The sequence below is a fragment of the Terrapene carolina genome, unplaced genomic scaffold (genome assembly GCF_002925995.2).
Source record: "Terrapene carolina triunguis isolate 2854851 unplaced genomic scaffold, T_m_triunguis-2.0 Scaffold402, whole genome shotgun sequence".
Classification (NCBI taxonomy): Eukaryota; Metazoa; Chordata; order Testudines; family Emydidae; genus Terrapene; species Terrapene triunguis.
Window position 1 is genome coordinate 1,348,694 of NW_020664753.1, and position 21,056 is coordinate 1,369,749.

At 48.0% G+C, this 21,056-nt stretch overlaps 1 protein-coding gene across 1 annotated transcript in view; it reads right to left on the minus strand.

Annotated features, from left to right (window-relative positions):
- Positions 1-21,056, minus strand: part of WDFY4 (WDFY family member 4) — a 230,467-nt gene that overhangs the window by 66,316 nt on the left and 143,095 nt on the right. Inside the window, exons 42-46 of the mRNA XM_026658165.2 lie at positions 20,813-20,979; positions 8,482-8,630; positions 5,920-6,040; positions 3,715-3,800; positions 2,546-2,608 (exon numbers count right to left, since the gene is read on the minus strand). Of these exons, the coding sequence (XP_026513950.1) occupies positions 2,546-2,608; positions 3,715-3,800; positions 5,920-6,040; positions 8,482-8,630; positions 20,813-20,979 (586 nt within the window). The remainder of the gene's footprint in view (positions 1-2,545; positions 2,609-3,714; positions 3,801-5,919; positions 6,041-8,481; positions 8,631-20,812; positions 20,980-21,056) is intronic.

Consider the following 21,056-nt stretch of genomic DNA (forward strand, 5'->3'; position numbering starts at 1 on the left):
CACACACACACACTCTTTCACCTCTGCACACAAATTCATTTGCATTCCTTGTTGCACCTTCAGGGCATACCCTGCAGACGGCAGGCCGACAGTGACATACAGGTGCATTAGACTAGTAGATTATCAAAGCAACTAAGCTAAGCACCGACCTTGGACAAGGTGCTGGCTGGGGCCACAGCAACATATGGGAGGTGGCAGAGAGTTAAACATATTTAAATGAAGAATAAAATGGTGTGCGTGTGTGCGGGGGTTGCTGCTCAGCAGTCTAGTAACAGCCCATTCTGGAGGGAGTAAATTGGGACTCCTAGGTTCTACTCCCAACTCTGGGAGTGTTGTCTAGTGGTTAAGAGCACTTGACTGGGATTGGGGACTCCTGGGCTCTATTCCCAGCTTCCCACTACTTTAATATGCTACATGAAACTGCACCTTTATGCCTCAGTTTCCCCAATTTAAAATGATTATTCCTTTCTCACAGGGTGTCGCAAAGTGTAATAATTTATAAAGCCCTGCAAGATTCCTAGGTGGAGAGGGCTGCATGAGTAGCAGGCGATACTGCTATCTGATGAGTGTTCATTACACTATCATGCAGGGGCTGGGAGGGAAAGTCTGGTCCCACTCCCCAGCTCTGCTGGGACAGCAAGGGCTGGGGATGCTGTAGAAGCAGCATGTCTATTCCCTGGGAGGGAGGACTTTGTGCTCCTCATGAGGGATCCCACCCTCTGACTCAGGAATGACACCAGCACGTGTGGAGATACAATGAACGCACAGAGTTCTTGGTCCTTCAGTTCCCAGAGCAGAACAGGTGATTATGTAGGCACTTACTAAAGAGAGGCATTTCCAGGTAGGAGGATGTTCTCTCTAATCCTTCACTTAAGCATGTGCAGTCTGGTGTCTCTCAGCTCACACTACAGCGTGGCCCAGAGAGAGCTGTGCCAGCCCTCCCCGAGCTTCTATCCCTGCTCCTCAGAGGGGACAATGTAGAAGAGGTCCTCTCCCCTCAAGGGGATAACATTCCAGGCAGATCCTTATGGGGACTAAAAACCCTTTGTGCTCAACTGTGCTTCCAAGATTCAGAACAGGCAGAATCAGGCTCCTTAAACCTCAGGAAAGATAAGGTCTAACACAAGTCATACCTCTCTCACCTACCCGTGAGCCCAACTCCAGCCCAAAGGTCATGAAGACGTGATCCAGGAGGGCTTAGAAAATTACAGATTGATGAGTGCTGGGTAAACATAGGATAAATCTATCCCTACGGCACCAGCCCTTGGGCTGTTTCACTCTGTCTAGAGATATCAGTCCCCCAGTACAGAGTGGAATGTGCTGCTCCACACTGACTCTAGGATCTTCTTTGGGTTTCTCAGAGACCCATATTAGTCCCAACAGGGCTCAGCCTGGGCCGGGACTGGTGGTACTTGTCTTAAGCTGCCTTCTCGCTCTGGAGTGTCAGCTTTCAAGTCCAAAAAAGTAACTCTGTAACTGTAAACCTAAAACCAGTGATCTGAGAGTAACCAATGGAGACACCTACGTGAGACTGACAAGGATGAGGGATGACTGCTCAGAGAGGCGCAACCTCTCTCATCTCAATGGGCTGCTGATGCTCGTGCCCCTTGGTGATCATTTACATCTCAACACTGTTAACTATTTGGGACCCCCCCAAAACTTAAGAGTTGTTCTCATGGCTCTGCACTAGCTTCCGGTTCCCTTTCAGGAATAGCTTTAGCCATTTGCTATGGTCTACAAAGCTCTGCATGGTCTGGGGCCCAGTGACCTGCATTAGAACCTGGGAAGAGGGCAAGCAGGAAGTAATGGAAGTGGCTCTTCCTGGGAGATTTCCAGCCCAAGCAATCTGGTGGGTTAAGAGAATCATCCAAACTTCTGAGTGTTTATCCGAATCAAAAGGAGCTGCCAACCCATGGGAGGGTCACCCACGGATACTGAAGATGCCAATTAGGAGCCTAAGGAAGTATTCCTTGGGCATCCAGCTCAAGAGAAGTTCTGGGTATGCAGGTATTCAGGATCAGCACAGAATACTCGCCCAGTCACGTCACTCTGTGCTTGGAAATAAACCCACTTGGCAAGGGGCAGCAAATAGGGATCTCTACTGTGAAGCTGTTATAGTTGGTTCTGCAGCATCACCGTGCACTAGGCACATCTGTCACTGTCTGCTCTAACTGCCCACTAAAGAGGCCATTATGCAGCAGCATTATGGATTAGCTCTCTAACCTCACGTCGTTGACTGTCTGTTCCCTATTCTTCCCCACACTAACCATCTACATAAGAGTTTACCAATAAAGTCATATTAAGAAGATAATCATTATTAATTAACTATGGATAACAGCTACTTAATGCATCCCTCATGCCTTTGTAATGAAGATATTTTACAGCCGAATGCTTTGGGGAGATTTTGGGATGCCTCTGAACACTCAAAATAGGTTTTAAAGGGAACAAAAAATGTCGATTTATAGTGTCCTTTGTTAAAGTAGAACAAAAATTACATTTATTGCAGACAACTATCAGAAAATTGGGAATGATTCCGGCTTATTACCTTATATTCAGGGACTCTTCAGTTATTCCTTTTGCCTTCAAAACAGGTTGCAACGAACAAAATCTAAACAGAGAGGAGAAAATAAATCAACATGGTCTTTAAAAGGGTTATTACCTGTAATAATCACTGAGGTTTAATCCTGAATGATGCCAAAGCACTTTACAAACTGAGACCCCTTAGATTCAGGACAGCACTTCAAATCAATGGGACATCTGCTATGTTTAAAGTTAAGTAGGTGCTTACATGCTGTCCTGGATAGGGATGGTCTTCAGCTTAAGTGCTTCCTGAATCGTAGCCTTGAACTGATATTCAGTCAACAAAGATAAGAAGCACTTCATCCATCACTAAAATGCAGCTGCTTCTGGGGTAGAATCTGGCTGCCGGTTAATTGCCAATGGCTATACTATGCAGCATTTTAGAGCAGGTTTCCCTATCTAACTGAAACAGCAAGGTAAATTTAGATAGGAAGAATGGTTCAGAACCTGCAGTTGTTATTTAGGCAAGGTTCCATTGGGCCTATGCATAGATTTTAAGGCCAGAAGGGATCATTATGATCGGCTAGATTAAATGATCATAATGATCAATCTAGGCCACAGAATTTCACCTGGGAATTTCTGCATCATGAGTGTTTTGCCTTGGTAAGGACAGCCAAATTATACCCAATGTTATTACCAGAGTTGCAGTTTTGCCTGGCCATTGTGGTTAAATTAAAGTGGCTGATAGAAAGCAATGTGCAAATCATCCACTTTATACTCTAACGTCAGCAAGGGAAAACGCCACCAGGACAAGGCAGCTATAAAAGAAAAGCCTTCTCTCCTAGACAAAAGTGCCACTGTTTAAAAAGTCATGTCAGCTCTATTTATGCCAAAGATTTAAAGTAAAGGCCAGAGAACCAAACTCATCTTATGTACCTAATGCTAAAAAATCATAAGCAATGCTCCAAAAAAATTACAGCTCAGCAAGGGGAAAATGACATTGGCCAGGAGAAATTATGTTTTTCTTGCTTAAGTGGAACCATCCAAAGACCCAGGAGCTGCAATTTTAGAGTGAGCCCTTAGGGTCGCTGTTTGGGAGACACATGTGAATGGAGGGGAATGGTGCCACAAGCGTAAAACAATACCAGCTGCTGGGACCTTGGTGCTAATATGCCAGACTGAAGCAGTAATTACCTCTTAAAGGCTTTATTCCTGTCGCTGTCATGGAAGACGAGAAACTTGGAATAGCCGTTTTTGAAGAATATTTCCAAGGCGATCTCCTGTAAGGATAAACCATTTGCACCGTGGAGACCCCTTGAGCAAGGGCTGAGCATAGCAGAGAGAAACGTATTGTTTGCCCAATTTTACAGGGTTTTCAGCACTAAGGGCCAGATTTTGTAATGAGCTCTATGCGGGTGGGATCACAAGGGGTGACTTTCACAATATAATCAGCCCACGAGGGGTGACTTTCACAATATAACCAGCCCAATATGCAAGATCCAACGGGCTGGAGAAAGTTCAAGAAGCAAACGCAAACTCCAAACCTTTGGCCCATCAACTAGTTAAAACAGGTCTTTTACCAAGAAAGTTCACCCCTTCCCAGGGCCGGCTCCAGGGTTTTGGCGGCCCCAAGCAGCCAAAAAAAAAAAAAAAAGAAAGCCGCAATCGCGATCTGCGGCGGCAATTCGGCAGAAGGTCCTTCATTCCAAGCAGGAGTGAGGGACCGTCTGTCGAATTGCCGCCGAATAGCTGGACGTGCCGTCCCTCTCCGGAGTGGCCGCCCCAAGCACCTGCTTGCCAAGCTGGTGCCTGGAGCCAGCCCTGCCCCTTCCTAAACTCTGAATCAAGCTCAAAGGAAAACCTATGAGACATCTCTAAATTGGGTGGGTTTTATGCTACTCTTTAGTGAAGCGTTTAGTGATTAAAGTTGCTGTCTCCCCCCCCCCCCCCCCCATGATATTGACAATTTGTTTATAAACCTATTATTTATGCTGGGCCAAATCAATTTGTTTTTTCCAATTGCTCTAGTAAAAGCATTAATACTATTTATTATCTCCACTGCAATAGCTCCTATGAGCCCACTGTGCGAGGTGTTGTACACACACAGAACAGACAGCCCCCGCCCCCAAGTGCTTACAATCTAAGTATAAGACAAGAGGCGATAGGAAAGCAGTGATTGTAATAAACAACTCACAAATGCTCTATGACAAGTTAAGGGTCTGATTCTGAAAGGACTTCTGGTGGGATTCTCATTGCAAGATCAAGGCTAAAACAGACTGAACTGAATGGGCAATCCTGATGTATTTCTACTAAGGGCAAAGGAGTTGCAGCCATAATGACTGGAGCCAGTGATTTTTTTTTTTGGCGAATAGTAAATTTATAAAAAAATGCATTGGGGGAGGGGAGGCACTAAAAAGTATTCCTACATTTGAGTTGAATCTGGCTAGAAGTTTTGTCTGAAAAAAAATTCAGTGATTTCAAAATAAAACATTGACATTCTGAAACAGAATGCGGTTCTGTTGAGAAATGTAGCTAATTAAAAGAAATAGGTGAAAAACACTTGAAAAACAGCCTGAAAGTAAATGAAAAGTGGGGGAAAAAATTCATTTTTGGGTCACACAAAATGATTCGTTCTACTCTAATTATTTTTTCATTTTGACCAAATAAATAAATAAATCCCCCAAAAGATTCTGTTTCAGTTCGAACCAAACCAATTTTTTTTTCATATTTTTTGAGTCATCCCCCAAATGGAAAAATCCATTATTCACTCAGCTCTAGTAGAGGTTCAGGTTCACTAGCTGAAAAGTTATCCCACAAGAGTAGGAGCAACAGAGCTGTTTTTCCCTTCTTTGGGTGTCTATGGGAGCTGAGCACTATTGAAAATGGGTCCACTTGTTTAGGAGCTTAAATCAGGATTTAATGGACTGATTTGAGGCACCTATTTTTGAAAATCTTGGCCTCAATTATAAGGGACACGTCTCCATAGCAATTCTTCCCTGGTAATACTGATTCAGTTCCTGAGAAGTCATACACTGGAATAACAGAGCTAATGCTTTGGCGAGCAGGGACAGAAGTTTCCAACATCCATGGCTAGCAAAGCAGAGATGGGGACAAGAGCAGTACTGTGGGGGTGGAGAAAGTCCAATCCTTAGGGGTTATAATGCAAATAGTTCCTGGCAGAGGCAGTGGCGGGAGGTACATGGGGGTCACATGCCCCCCCCCCCAGATATGCTGTTTGGCTTGTACTGAGCATGCTCAGTAACACTGCTGAAGCCAGCTGCCTTCACTCTGCCCCCTCTGCCCCCACTATTGGCAGGTGGGGTCATCTCTGGTTCCTGGTCATATTTTATCACTTTTCTTGCAGCTGTTTCCCAAACAACATGGCATATTGACACCTACCTGTAGAAGAAAGCGCATCAGATGTATCTCTTTAATGTCACTGTATGCATAACGGGAACATGCCTGATCTCCCATGCCCTGCTCTTTGTGGCATAAGCTGAAAATAAATGGATCGGTGATGCTGAAAGAGGTAAAAACAGAAATGTGTTTGAGATGGACCAGAACAAGCAAGGCCTTTGCAACAAACATGCTAGATGTGGGGGAAGCCTCGGGCATAACCCTATACACAGCCACCACCACGTAGTCTTGGGATACCCTCCATTGATGCACAAATGGCTTTATGTACGTTTCTACAGAGCTTGGTATCCTAGAAGGTCTGTGATGTCAGCCAGAGCATGGAAGGTTTCGAACACCCTGAAGGCAATTTCATACTGGATCCAGAAACAAAGAGGGAGCTAGTGGAGCGTGAAGGTCCGGTTGGTGTGATCATGCTTTTTAGGACATGCAACTGGACAGCAGCAGCATTCTGTACATGCTGTCTGAAAAGCAGTGACACAAAAATAGTCCACAGAGAAAGGATTTGCAGTAGTCGAGGTGGGAGGAGATGGAGGTCTGGATGAAGTAGAGCCATGGCCAGGGGATGTTGTTGATCACAAAGGATTGCATTGTGATATCTTTACCCCCATTTGGTAGTACCTTACTTCTCAGATAGTCCCATTGACTTGAAAGGGTCTTCACATATTACTCAGTGTGAGGAGAGGTATAATAATTGGGTCCAAAATGATCACGTCCTTTAAAAGAAATCCAGTGAAAGCCTGAGACAGTGTTTTCCCAGAAGCCAATCTGGTCACTATTTGATTCATCCAATCATATGGACTCATCCGATCACTAACATTTGATCCAGTAGGAACTGGATGTAAAACAGTGACCATCGATGCACGGTCAATGAGTCACTCACTTCCCAGTGGACTCTGAGCACAAACACACCCATATGCATCCACAGAGCATGAGCAGAAAGGCAGCCTACAAACCCATTTTCAATATTGATCATTTTCAATAAAACAAGAATCATAAAAACGGGGTCAGTGTGCCAAGTATTAATTATGATCCCTTCAGCCTTGGAGCAAGAAATAGGAACTTATCAACCAATGAAGCAAAAGACTCTTCTAAAGAATGTTCCATATGAATAAAAGATGGGAGAGATGAAGAAGGAAATACCAACAACACTTAACGACACCAGAAAAAGAGAATAATTTCCGTCTGTAATGGGGTTGTGTCTTCCTACCTCTCACTATATGCTTAGCACATTTCAGGTGGTGCTGTAATATAAATAATAGCCATATCCAGTAAAACAACTTTAATTGCTAAGTACTCCTCACTCTAAACGATGTTTGGAAAATGCTTGTTACTGATAAGCAGGTAAAGGTCAATACAGCTGAAGGTGGAAGTCCAGTGCTGGTATAAACCCTTCAGCTCAGTCTGTGATATTCTTACTCACACTGAGCAGTAAGGACCTTATTGCCAAGTAGTGCCATCGATCGCAGTGATACTACTCATGGCACAAGTAAGACCTATTCAACAGGAGCAAGGGTATCGCAATCCGGCCCCATGTAATCCAGGTAATTGAGGCACTATCCTTGGCTTTATGTCCTGTTGAGGCATCTGAAATAAGCGAGGGTGTCTTTCCATGCTGTCCCAAGGCTGGGGGTGGAGGCAGACACTGGAATGTGGTCCCTGAGCGGCTCCCAACAGAACTCATCTGTGGCTGTTTGCAGGACTCCAAGTCCTTCCTTTTAAGATTCTCTCATTCCTGTCCATTCTTCCTTTCTCTGGATCCAGATGGGGTCAGGAGGTTTATTCCTGAGTCAAGACCTTACTGCACTGTATGATGTAGAGAGACCTCTGCCTTTGTGAGCTAGGAGCACAGGAAGATATCATGCTGTGGCTAGCTGCCAGCCTCTCTCAGAAGGGTCATAGCTGTGGAGACTGTGCAGGAACCCTCAGTCTGTATTGCAGCCCAGGCTCACACTCCTCTCCTCCTGCTGGTTGATCTCTCCGTCACAGGTCTGTCTCACCTTCAGCCCATGGATGGAGGTGCTATTATTAAGAATGGCAGGAGTGATTTGGATGAAATCAGACACCCCCCCACACACACACACACACGCAAACCTTTACTCAAAGCTCAAGCTGAGCCTTCAGGACTCACAAAAGTTTGGTTCATTTTTCTCACCCACTTCCATTTTTGCAGCTGCCTTGCTTCTTCTGGGTTCCAGCTGGGACCAGACGTGAGAAAGTGGGTTCCCATGAGCCATTCCAGATGGGTCAAAAGCAGGAAGCAATGGTAGCATCCAGCTCCAGAAGCCCTGTCTCAGGCCACGTTTGGAGCAGAATTCTGACTTTGGGGTGCTTCTCCACCCTGACTAGAACCTCCAGCCCCTTTGGCCATTTGTCCCTCCCAAATGATTAGAAGCACCTTTGCAGCTGGAAGGAAAGCACAGTGGGCCATACTCAGCGCTGATGCACACCCTGTGCAGCTCTCTGAAGTCAAAGGGTTCCCAAAGGCCGGGCGCATCACTTCTGAGCTTGGCCAAGCGTGCCTACAGGAAGGGAAGAATGACTCACCTGGACAAGCAGTGCTTGGTGCAATAAATCTCTTCAAACTGGGAGAGGACAAAGTGCTCGCAGATGTAAAAGTGCTCTTTGCCAAGGAGAAGCACCCCTTCTGATGCCAGGTGTCCTTGCACAATCACCACGGAGTATCTAAATGTAACCTAACATGGAAGGAAGGAAGAGATGTAGCCAGAACTTGGTAATACACTTTGCCTGTACTGTATACTGCCTATCTAGTTACCAATCAGGTCCCCAGGCTGTAGTATCTGAGCACCTCGCAGACATTAACCTAGCCTCACAGCACCCCTATGAGGCAGGGAAGTATGGCCCCCTGCTAAGGCAAAGAGAGTTGAAATGACTTGCCCGCAGTCACCAGGGCCGGCTCCAGGCACCAGCTAAGGAAGCAGGTGCTTGGGGCGGCCAATACAAAGGGGCAGCACTCTGTCCGCTATTGGGGCGGCCCGTCCAGGTCTTCGGCGAGAATTTGGCGGCAGGTCCCTCAGTCTCTCTTTTTCTCTTTGATCTGCCGCCAAACTGCTGCCGAAGAATGGAGCGGCGCGATTGAGCTGCTGCCGAAGTGCTGCCGATTTTTTTTTTTCCACCGCTTGGGGTGGCAGAAAACCTGGAGCCGGCCCTGGCAGTCACACAGGCATCTCTCATGATTCTCTGAACTACAGGAGTCAAAGCCTTAGCCGTGAGGCCATCCTTCCACTATGAACCAACTCAGCATTTATACCTGGGGGGAGGGGGAGGCACACAAAGATGTGCTGGTGGAAGGCTTCAGAAAGGACAGTCTGAAGGCTACAGTCTTCTGTTTATCCACTGAACAGATATGGCACAAGCTGCATCAATGCAAGCTTCCCCCACTGTTCCTCACCCCTAACCTAGCAGATTCCCCTCTGGGAATCAGAAGGGAAGCGAGTCTGCCTGGCTCACTCATTCCTTGGTCTCCCTCCTGGGACTGTCAATCAGCAGGGCAGGTAGCGCATGTTGTGGTGCTGGTTTCTATGGCCTGGATACAGGGCCGGCTCAGGCTTTTTTGCTGCCCCAAGCGGCGAAGGGGTGGGGGGGGGGAAAAGCCGCGATCGGCGGCACTTCGGCGGCAATTCAACCGCGCCGTTTCATTTCTCGGCAGCAATTCGGCGGCGGGTCCTTCGGTCCGAGAGGGACCCGCCGTCGAATTGCCGCTGAAGACCGGGACATGCCGCCCCTTCCCATTGGCCGCCCCAAGCACCTGCTTCGTTCGCTGGTGCCTGGAGCCTGGATAATTGCCCATTGGGAACTGACTTGAGACCAATTCATTTCACTCGGGCCTCCCAACGGCAATCAGATGGTAATAAGTCATGGTCAGCACCAAGGTGCCATTTGGCCCGCCATGTGCCCAGAGCCCTGGCAGGAACACCAGACAGACAAACCAAATGAGGTTTCCGAACAGCAACCTGATGGGAAAAGCCTCCGTGTCAAATGAATTCTTGTGGAGCACCTACAGGTCAATGAGCCATGAGCAATGAGCCATGGCAAGAAAATGAGGTTCTGCATGTCCCCAAATTTGGGACCAGCTGATTTCAATGACCCCTGCCATGAACCTGACCAAGACCCACTGATGCAAAGAGTAATTAGCCTTCTCTTTAACTAACACACAAACACACACCCATTCACACAGATGGGAACTCCACACAGAAAGCCCCCAGGGAACCGCTGAGGTTATCGATCCTTTTTGTTTGTAAAAGGATCTTCACATTACTCTATAGAGAAAAACCAGACACTCCTGTTTGGATCCCAGTGAAACACATAGCTCAAAAAGCACTGCTGTGGGATTCCAGGGAGCAATGAATGAACTGGGAAAGCAGTTGATATTCCAGATATTTATCCCAATATTATCCAAGCTATATGGCCGGCTGAGCCAGGAAACCCAGGACGGAAAGCCAGAGAGCACAGCCTCTCTTGCATCTGAGCATCTTTGGCCTGTGTTATACAGGTTAGATTAGAGCAGTGACACTCAGACTGCAGGGCTTTAGGAGCCAAATTAGCAATCAGCATTACCCAAAAGAGCCACAGTCATGTGAATTCATTGTTTCATTTACTGTAGTGCTATAGATTCATATTTAAACAGTATGACAGGGGAAATATTTAGTTTATATTGTGTGTATATATATATTATTCTCACAGCAAGATGACTGACCAAGCATTATTATTTTATCAACTATAATTGGTTAATAACAGTAAAAGCATCCTGATTGGTTAATAATGAAATCACCCAGAGTTTTAATATCATGTGTTGGAAAGAGCCGCAGGAGACACATTAAAGAGCCACTTGCAACACCCGAGCCTCAGTCTGGGTATCACTGGATTAGATTATCACAGTGGTCCCTTCTGGCCTTAGGATCTATGGGAGTCCAGTCTCATCACATTTAAAATGCCTTGGCTTGAGGTCAGTTCTAGAAAGGGCAAATATTTTGTACCAATTCACTCCACTGCAGGGGTGCTGGAACAGTTTGTATAGTCGGGGTGCTGAGAGCCACTGAATCAAGCTGTAAACCCTGTATATGATGGAAACCCCTTCAAGCCAGTGGGTGAGGCAGAACCCCTAGCACTCCTAGTTCCAGCACCTATGGTCCACTCTCAATTTTACTAGAGCTGTCCCTGACCCACAACCTCACATACTCCGGGAGGCCTGTAATCCAGATCTGGATTGCAAAATTTTGCAACACAAGCCCGTCCTGAATCGGAATGAGAGACGGCCTGCACAGAGTGCAATTGGACCTGAAATGGATGTAGGTGAGGGGACATGTTCAGAAACCTTCAGAGCTGCTTTTGGGAGAGTTTCTGCCATTTGGGGTCCAGTGTCCCAAGATCAGCTCTTATGAGATTTTCACCTCCTTGGCCCCAAATGTCATGAAACTGATTTGTAAGATTTCATCCACATGCAGAATGGGTCTGGAAATAGTACTGGTAATGGTAGGCCAATGGAATTCCCATCTTGATATGGACAAGGTACACAGATTAGGCCTGGCTCTCCTAAACCTGTATGCTCCTAGGTTTTTCCCTGCAGGGCCTCTCTGCCTCCACACCTAGTTCCCTCGGCCTCAGAGACACACATTCCTGGGACCCACCTAGCAGCATGAGTCAGAAGAAATAGCTCTGCATCTTTGAAGGTGCTCTGACCTAACATTAGGGTGAGTCAGTGGAAGAGCCCAGCATTCCTGTGTGGGGCCCTACAATCTGTTACAAGGCCCTTTCCATTTCTGGATTCAACACAGAACCAAATTTGTATGGGTGGGTGAAGATCCAGCAATGGAAATCCAACCTCTCCTCTCCCCACAACCATCAAAGGGAATGTGAGCATCTGGGTAGGACTCATCTCTCATTTGAATGCCTATATTCCACAGTTTTTTGTTCGTTTGTTTGTTTTTAGAGACACACCATAGAGCTAGTGAATTCCTGTACTGAACAAGAAGCCATTTTAACATCATCTCTTTCTTCTGCGAGGCTGGGCTTCTCATCTGGATGTCTGAAGCTGAGAAGAGAGGCTCCCATGGCCACTTGGGCGAATGAGGTTAGTGGTACACAGGACTAAAGATACCTTTTTCTCAGATACGATTCAATCACGGAAGTCCTTTCCTCTCTGCTGGGCTAAGCCAAGGTTACAGCTACTTTACCTAATTACCTCCCCTTCACTCCATCCAGGACAGCCAGACCCCAAACTCTTTCCTCCTCCGATACAGACTTCATACAACTCCCAGTCCTGAATCACTTTGCCAGGAAAACTAGTTATCAACCTACCTCTGAAGCTACTGATTCCATTATACACCCTTTGCATCTCACGCTTTCTGTATGCTCAAGATTTGAGTCTTAATTACCATTCCACAGTGATGCTGGTACAGCTATGTCCAGGAGGTAAATACGTTACTGATTTAGTTATGTTGGTAAAAAAACCTAGTGTGGCTGCAGTTATACCAGTATAAAGGTGTACTGTATCCACATAGTTTATTCTCCCTTCTGTACGGGAGTAGCTATACAGGTATGGGTCACCTTTACACCAGTATAATTGCATCCACACTCAGGGTTGTACCAGAATGACCACACTGGTATAGTTAAGTGGTATAACCAGGGCCATCCCTAGCCATTTGGGTGCCCTACGCAGCCCTCCCATGGGAAGGCTGTGTGGGGCCCCAGGCCTCCGGGGGGGGGGGGGGGCCGCCCCCCCCCCCCCCCCCCCAGGGTCTAGGCTGCGCTCAAGGCCTGCAGGGCCTGGGAGGCAGGAGCTGTGGGGGGCCTCTCTGGGGGGCCACATAGGCCCAGTGTGGCCCAGGGGATTAGCAGAGGGCCGGGAGCAGCCCACTCCACTTTCCTCGCCCGGGCCCCGTGTCGCTTGGGGAAGGGGGTTTGGGAGAAAAGTGCCCCCCCCCCGCACTCACCGTGGTGCTCCGCTTCCCACCACTGGTGAGTGCGGGGGGCAGTCCTTTCCCCAACCCCACACTCACTGGCGGCGGGAAGTGGAGCGACGTGGCTGGGAGCTGGCAGAGTAGAGAGGGCTGGGGCTGGGTTGCTCCGCTTCCCGCCGCTGCCGGTGAGTGTGGGGTCGCTGGGGGAAGAGGTAGAATGGGGGTGGGCTGGGGGTGAAGCAGGGGGAAAGGCTAAGAGGTAGGGCAGAGGGAGTTGTCCAGGGCACCACACCCTCCTAGGTACGGCCCTGCCCCTTGCAGTGGGCGGCCGGTCAAGAGATAGGGCTGGTCACTGGAGCTGGTGCTGCCGCGTATGCAGCACGCAGCTGCGTAGGGCACCATGACATTTGGGGCAATTTGGTGCCCCAAATGTCATGGTGCCCTACACAGCTGCGTATTCTGTGTATGCCTAGGGATGGCCCTGGGTATAACTTTCTAGTGCAGACAAGACAGATGGAGAGGTGGGAAGCAGCATGCTGGCGGAGCGCAGGGGAGAAGCTGCAACTGGTGTTGGTCAGAGTTGGAGTGTGTGACAGGCATGGGACAGGAGGAGAGGCCAGCAGGGGTCATCAGCTGCAAAACCAGCCTAGGAGGGTTTGAGCAACAGTATTAGAAGGGTTGGAACCCCTCAAGAGTGCTCTGTCCCATGGCCCTGACATAGCCCTGTGGGCAGCATGAGGTTAAAAACTAGACTCACCTGGAGCTCTGTTACAAACTGATACAATCAGAACTGTGTGAAGGCGTGGGGCTTGGTCTGCAGAAGATCAGCACAACAGACCTGCCCCAGTGGTTTGCGGCATGGTGGGAATGCCGCAGCCCTATGGCCTCCAAGCTATTCCCAACCTAACTATTCCCAATACCTAGTGGTGATCATGGGGAGAATGCACGCAATAGTAGGTCCTACTGGTGCTCATGGGGGTGGTTTGGCATGGCCCCTGGAGGGGTCCATCCAGGGTGGGGCTGGGGCGGCAAGGAATCTCTCTCAGATGTGGGCTGGTGCTGTGAATAAACAGAAGCGCTCTGCCTCCTGCCTTGTCAATCGAATACCCGTCACCAGCACTAAATCCACTTCATTTAAAACAACCACCGCCCTCCAGCAAAATATATTTCCATGTTGTTAAAAATAAACAAAGCCCTGGGCTGAGGTATTTCTTCCCAGTCTGAACTCAGAGCAAATTTCATTCCCGCCGAGTAACAAAGATCTGACAATGAAGAAGTGTATCCATTCCTGTACCTACAGGGCCCCAATCTAATGAGGTACCAGCCAACCTGAAATTAACATAGATTAAATAAACTTTCCCCTTTTTTCAGAACAGAATCGAGTTCACTGGTTGCTAGAATCATTAATCAATGATGCAAAGGTGACATAAAATAATTGAATAATTACCTTCTAAGGTATTGCCTAAAGCAAGGCAACTACAGATTGTTCCGCTCATTCAGACGCAGGAAAGGAATTAAAGCAGATACCATCTAGAGGGTAAAGGTTTGCTCCTTTTTTAAAAAACGAATCTATTTGGTAAGGAACTGGAATTTCTGTGCCACAGGAAATTTGGTGTTTTAATTTTTTTTCATTCCAAATTGGAAGAAAAAGCCAAAAATTTTCAATTTCCAAGGAGACAAAAGGTTTGAAAAAATTTCTTTCAATTCAATCAAAACATTTCATTTTCAACTTTTCAATTTTTTTTTATAAAGAGTGTCAAATGAAACGTTGTTTCAAAATCAAAAATCAAGACATTCCATTCTAAAAACAAAATGTTGTCAAAATGGACACACACACACAACAAGTATCCATTTCAATGGAACGGCACTTTTACAACCATGAGCTCGCCCAGTTAGGAGTCTAGAGTCAGATAGGCACTCAATGTGATTTTCAATAGCTCCGGAGCAGCTCAGTCTAACTCCCATAGATTTCAATGGGATAATCTGGCCCTGTGAGCCTTTCCCCTCAGCTGCAAGTATGATGCAAAAAAAAAAAAAATTCACAAAACCATCAGAGCAACAAGTTCTCCACACACCCCACACACAACCACCAGGGGGCAAAACATTTTACAGAGCAAATCCAAATCCCATCTTGTACATTTTCCAAACAGACCTCACTCACCCAGACCCAGAAGTCTGCTCAGAAAGACAGGCTTTGCATTGTGCCCAGAAGGCCAGCAAATTCAGAGGCAGGGAGGTGACTGCTAGGATTAAGGACCTCTCCTGCCAGCAGCTCCCTTCCCCTATATGCCAAAGAACTCCGCTGGAGCACATCAGCTGTGGCAGCATGGCATGGGGAAAGGTGCTCTGTCAGTTAAGAAGGTCGTAGGCCATTTAAGGCCCTACTAGCTCCGGACAGTGGTATGTGGTTGCTTCAAGCACCTCATCTGTCCACCACTAAAGGAAGTGAAATCTATTTGACCCTGTGTTTAGTACTAGGGGCACAGGTCTGAAGTTCATCCGTGTCTGAGCCATCACAAGTACTGGGGTTCAGTCAAATGAATTGCTGCCATGACTCCGGTGAAGTCAATGCAGTTACCCTGGGGAGGGATTTCACCCATGCACACAGTTCTTCCCATTCACCTTGTAACACGGGAGTCCTCGGGAAAGCCCAGGACACAAAATGTAACGGAAGTTCGGTGCTGACGGTTGCTGGGCTCCCCCCCAGCACTGCTCACACACACTAGAACAGAAACCATGGACTGAGGGGGGCATGCTGTCTGGCTTGACTGACTTCCTAAGCACTGCTCAATTCTGTTAGGGAAGGTGTACACGGGGTGAAAAAAAAATGTTGCAAAACTCACGTAGTTGTGCTTGTCCCACCCAATTCCAGGTCCCACTCCCATATACAGCCATAGAAACCCAAAGCCATGCACTAGCTTTGATTTCTGTGCCTGTATTCAGCCAGCAGAGCCCTTAAATTTCCCCTCCAGCCAGTTCCCTTGACTTCATGCCTCTTAGCCACTCGGTAATAACCTTGGCCACATCCCCTGGGCTTGATGTCTTGCTATCGACTCCTCCTCAGCCTTGACCACTCTTCCTATGAGTAAGACTCACGGGGCTGCTGTGCTAAGAGCCAGGGCTCTCACTCAGGATGGCTGTCCAAGATCTGGGGCGGGGGGTGAGGAGCTCTGTAGAGATTCAGGGCATAGGAATGGCTCCATAAGCTGCTGCAGTGCTGGAGGGAGAGTCTACAAGGCAAAATGCCACCAGAGGCCACAAGTGGCACCATGGACCATGTCTTGGTGCTCCTCTACATTGTCATAGCACACTGGGTGGGTGAGCATTGCTGCTCGAGCTAGTGAACCCCTGTCCCTTGCGCTATTAGCCGAGCCACCCAGACTCCGGCTACCTGCTGTGCACCAGTGCTGGTGGGGGAAGGGTCTCCTGGCTCCCCCTCCAACCCAGCGAGATGCACACAAGGCCAGCCGTGATTTGACAGTGGAGAAAATAAGCTCATACAACAACTTTGCCCATCTCTAGCTCCTGCTATCTGAGGATCTCAAAGTATTTTGCACACATTGATTAACACTCAACCCTGCCCCTCCCTGTGATGTGGGTGGCCATTGGTATCCCCATTTTACAGATGAGGAAACTGAGGTAAGGGGCAAGACATGACTTTCTCCAAGCCAGGGATCGAACCTAGGTATCTTCCTTTCCAATTCCCTGCTCTGATCACTAGTCCGGCTTTCTGTCTCCAGTGTACGTCAACACCGTGCAAACCCTCCACAGCTGTGTCCCTGTGCTATGGTAGCTCATAATGGTGCCCCTGTGAAAACTGCCTGTGTCAGTACCACATGGAACTGGCAGGTCCCTGTGATAGGGCTAGGAACACTGGCGGCATCGAAGCATATGCAGCCCAGCCCTATTTGCCCCAAGTATCAGTGCCCTCGATGACCTCACGGCAGTTCCCTTCCAGAAGGGATGCCCTGACTGATTAGCTCCTTTTCTACAACTATGTGTCCAGCTCCCTGATTTCTGCTACCTGCTTCTATTGTCTTTGGCACCTTCAGCTCCCTCTTCAAGGAAGGGCCTGGTGTCTAATCGCTGCTAGGCCGCAGGCCTCTTGGTAACCAGACACATTACCCGCTGGTGCTTGAATTGCTTATGGTCTCAGGTAACTTGCTGGCAGCTGATGGCTTATTTCCTCCAAAACTCACAATCTCTCCACCAAAGAGAAACCACCCCCTGGATTGTCCTGGTGAGCAAAGCTGTGCTGCTGCTGCTCCTCCTCAGTCTGGGCACACAAACAACACGTTAATACCCTGGCACGAGTAGCCAAGGCTTGCCGAGAGCAGGGAAACATTCTGCAGCAGGGGGGCTCAGGCTGCAGATGTGAACCCGACACGTGTACAAGAATCAAATCTCCCCTGCTCATCTGGTGAGCCAGGGTTATTAAAGGGTTGGCCCAGGGAGAATAGGCTGGGGCGTGTTCACCTTGTGTTTCTCTTGCATCAATCAAGCAATATGCACAAACACATTTTGCACAACACTCCCCGTTGCGCACACACAGCCTTCTCTCAGAGCCATTTTACAAACAGCCTCAGCATACTGTATATACACACACAACCTAACGCCTCCCATCCCACATACAAAGCCTTCCAACACACAGCCTCAGCATACTGTATATAGACACACAACCTAACACCCCCGTCCCCCACACACAGCCTTCTCTCACAGCCTTCCTACACACAGTCTCAGCATACTGTATATACACACACAGCCTAGCACCCCGTCCCACACACACAGCCTTCCCTCACAGCCAACCTACACACAGCCTCAGCGTACTGTGTATACACACTGCCTAATGCTCCGTCCTCCCTACACACCTTGCACAGAGATTCAGATACACAACACACACATTCCAGCACATTACACACACTTACTCCAACATATAGAAAAACCCTACACTTTGTCCCCCTCCCCACCCCTCTATAACTATAGTGCCAATTTCATCTGTTGTGAGGATGAGACTGTGATCTAACTCCTGGCCCTGGGTAACGAAAGCAGCACAATTCCTTTACTGTTCCATTGCACTCACAGGGAGCAAGTAATTTTCTGCAGCCCTCCAAAGGGTGCAGCTACTCCCTGCTTCTGCGGGGCTCTACTTGCATCAGAGGAAAAGGGAAGCGGGTGCAGCAAAAACTTCCCCCACTGACCCGCCTCTCCCCCCTCTCTTGCTAAGGAGAAAGTGGCCACTGCATTGAGCCTGCTCTCGCCTCCTTGCATTCAGACTCAGTCTCTGCAAGCAGCTCAGAGGGGTGTGTGAGCATTCAGGCAGGCCTATGCCCACCTCCTCCTCTGTGCATCCAAGGGGGGCAGGTGACAATGATGGCACATAAGACATCTTATCCTTTGGCAGTGCAATATGGCTTTCAGATCAGGTCCCAGCACACAGCAAATGCCTGCCAGCCTGGGGCTAGGTGGAGTTGACATGAGCGAATTGCAGACTGTGTTACTCACCTGCAGCGAGTGCAGCTAAATGCTCTACGAGTGTAATGTCACGGACTTCAGTGATGTCACACACCAGCAGAGAATTTGCTGCTGTGTGTAAAGTGAGGCTGTGTAGTTGACGATGTTACAAAGGTTTCTCTTTGATTGTGCCACAGTAACAAAACCATGTAACATTATAAAATACTCAGTGCTTTCCAGAGCCACTGCAACCCTGCGCTGGAGCAAATCAATCTCCTAGCTGCCAAGGCATCGCAGTGACATTTCTCTGCAATACGGTAAGTAAGTCAGTTCCACTTGCATGGTTAGAGCGCAAACAGCTCATGAGGCAGCCATTTACAAGGCAGGACCGCAGCGTACTAAGTGAGCACAGGACAGCTAATGTCACCCCCTACTGCTTTTTTTAATACTCTGTCAGCTTGGCAATGCAGTGACTGCTGCTGGAGGAAAACGTCTGCCATTTCTGATGGCTTCCCGTGGAGTTACACGGAGGAGAGCGAGAGCCTGAAGCCTCCAAATGAGATTAGGCCAAGGCATGGAGAACATGTTTCACATTTTCATCCCCTTCCCCTTCTGCTGGGGGTGGGGAATGTTTAATTATGGCACCTCATTGTACACGGTACCTACAGCTCAAATGGGACAAGGAGGCCAGCGCATTGGAGAGACAGAATGTGACTACTGTTTGTTGGGAAAGTGCCATGAAAATCTATAGAAAAACATAAAAGCTCTCTCTCTCCCTCCCTCCCGGCCAGCAAATGGAAAATTCCTTCCCACAGACAATTCTGCTGTTTTGAACATTTTTACATCCTGAATGAAGATGAAAAGTCAAAACTGATCTTTTGAAGGGGAAGTGATTTCCAGAAAAGTTCAGTTTCAGAAGATCCAAAATGGAAGGCTGTCATCAACTTCACCTTCCTCGGATGGGCAGCCAGGGAGCCATAGTTTCAATTGTCTCGATGGAAAACGAGGCTTTTTCAGTAAAACTGAAATGCTCCCCAGGGAAGTTTTGAAGGTGTAAAAAGGATGTTTTCCATCAGAAAATCATTCCAATGGCAAATTCCCAGCCAACTCTAATCTATATCCATATACAGCCTCCAACGTGGAACATTTTGATCACAGAGAATGTAAAATCGTATTTTTCACAAGTGGCTTTCACTGTTAGATGGATGCAAGCTGCTGGGTGTCCCACACTGAAGGGCCAAACGCCAGGAGAAGACCCACTGGAAAGAAGCATGTATAGGGCATAGCTACTAAATGTGTAGGATCTCTCGGAATTCCCTGGAAAATGGCTAATCCCTATCTCTTTCCAACAACAAGAACCAGCCTTTCTCTTAGGGTTTGACAATGGCTATTGTGGGAATCATATGATGGGGAGAAGTGAGGGTCTCTGATTGCGAAGGGGGGTAGGTTGGGGCTACTGGGAGGAGCCAATTCTGCCTCACCTGCCCCTTGCCTGGACTCCTCATGTCTAGAGTATGGGCCACACTGCTGGGTCCTGCCCTCTCCCCAATCCTAGGAGGCATAATGGGGAAGGGCAGCATGGTGAGAGTGGGATCCAGGAGGCACCAGCACTGATGTGGCCAGGTGAGGGACACGGGCAGGGAGGCTGTGTGTGCGCTCAGAGGATAGGAGTCTGCTCCAGCATGCCTGGGGGAGGAAGAAGGGCAGGGGAGGGTTGGCTGAGGGCATTAAAGGCATCTCCTCTTGGAGCAGCAGAGAAGAGAAGTGACAGGATTTGACCATCATTTCAAACAGCAGTTATGGAAGCAATGAAGTGTTGCCTGTAGAGAACTGGGATGTCCCAGGGCTGCCGGGGAGCAAGTCAAGTGCAGGGCACTGCACTGGGGACTAGGAAAGGTTTCTGGCAGTGAGGAATCAGGGGAGGAATCTTAGGGACCTTGAATGTAGCATGTTTGGAGTGAATGCTGACGTATCCTATCTCCCAGCTGCTGGAAACCTTCCCTGACCCCCTAGACATGGGCTGCTCATCTCCTTGCTGAAGGAATAGATTTCCAGTGGTGCGACTAAAAACTACAATCAGTGTTTATTGCCCCTGGTGGTTAAATTTAATGTGATATTTGCTCTTCCAGGGCCTTGAAGTACAAGGGGAAAGTCAAATAAATAACCCACCAGAGTAAATGCTGATTTTGATTATTATTATTATCTGTAGTGTGGTAGCACCTAGGAACCCCAGTCACAGCCCAGGACCCCAATGTGCTAGGCACTGTACAGACACAGAACAAGAAGACCCAAAGACCTTACAACCTTGTGTGCACTTCAGGAGCATGTCTTCATATCTGGACAGTGTCTAGTAAGTTGTGGGCACTCCCAGGAATACAAATAAAAGAACAACAACAATGATGCTATTGTAGACTGTTCCCAAGTCCCCTAACACCCACTGTCCATGCCCAGCTCCACCACAAATTGCCTCCTGCCCCCAAAGATCTTCCTGGTTTGTCAGGCGGTACCTTTTCACTCTCAGCAAACTCCTGCAGGATAATTTGTCTTTCCACACACAGTTCCAAGAAGTCTTCTGAGTGGAAACTTTCATGTAGGGCAGGGAAGAATGTCAGCTGGTTACAATCCATTCCCCTCTCATCCATCTCTCTTTCTGCTCCATTTAGCATCAGCTCTTCTACATCAATATAAAGGAGATCGCAGTTTTAGTGGCAGCCGGATGCCACGAACAGCAACATTAGACTTTCACCCAAT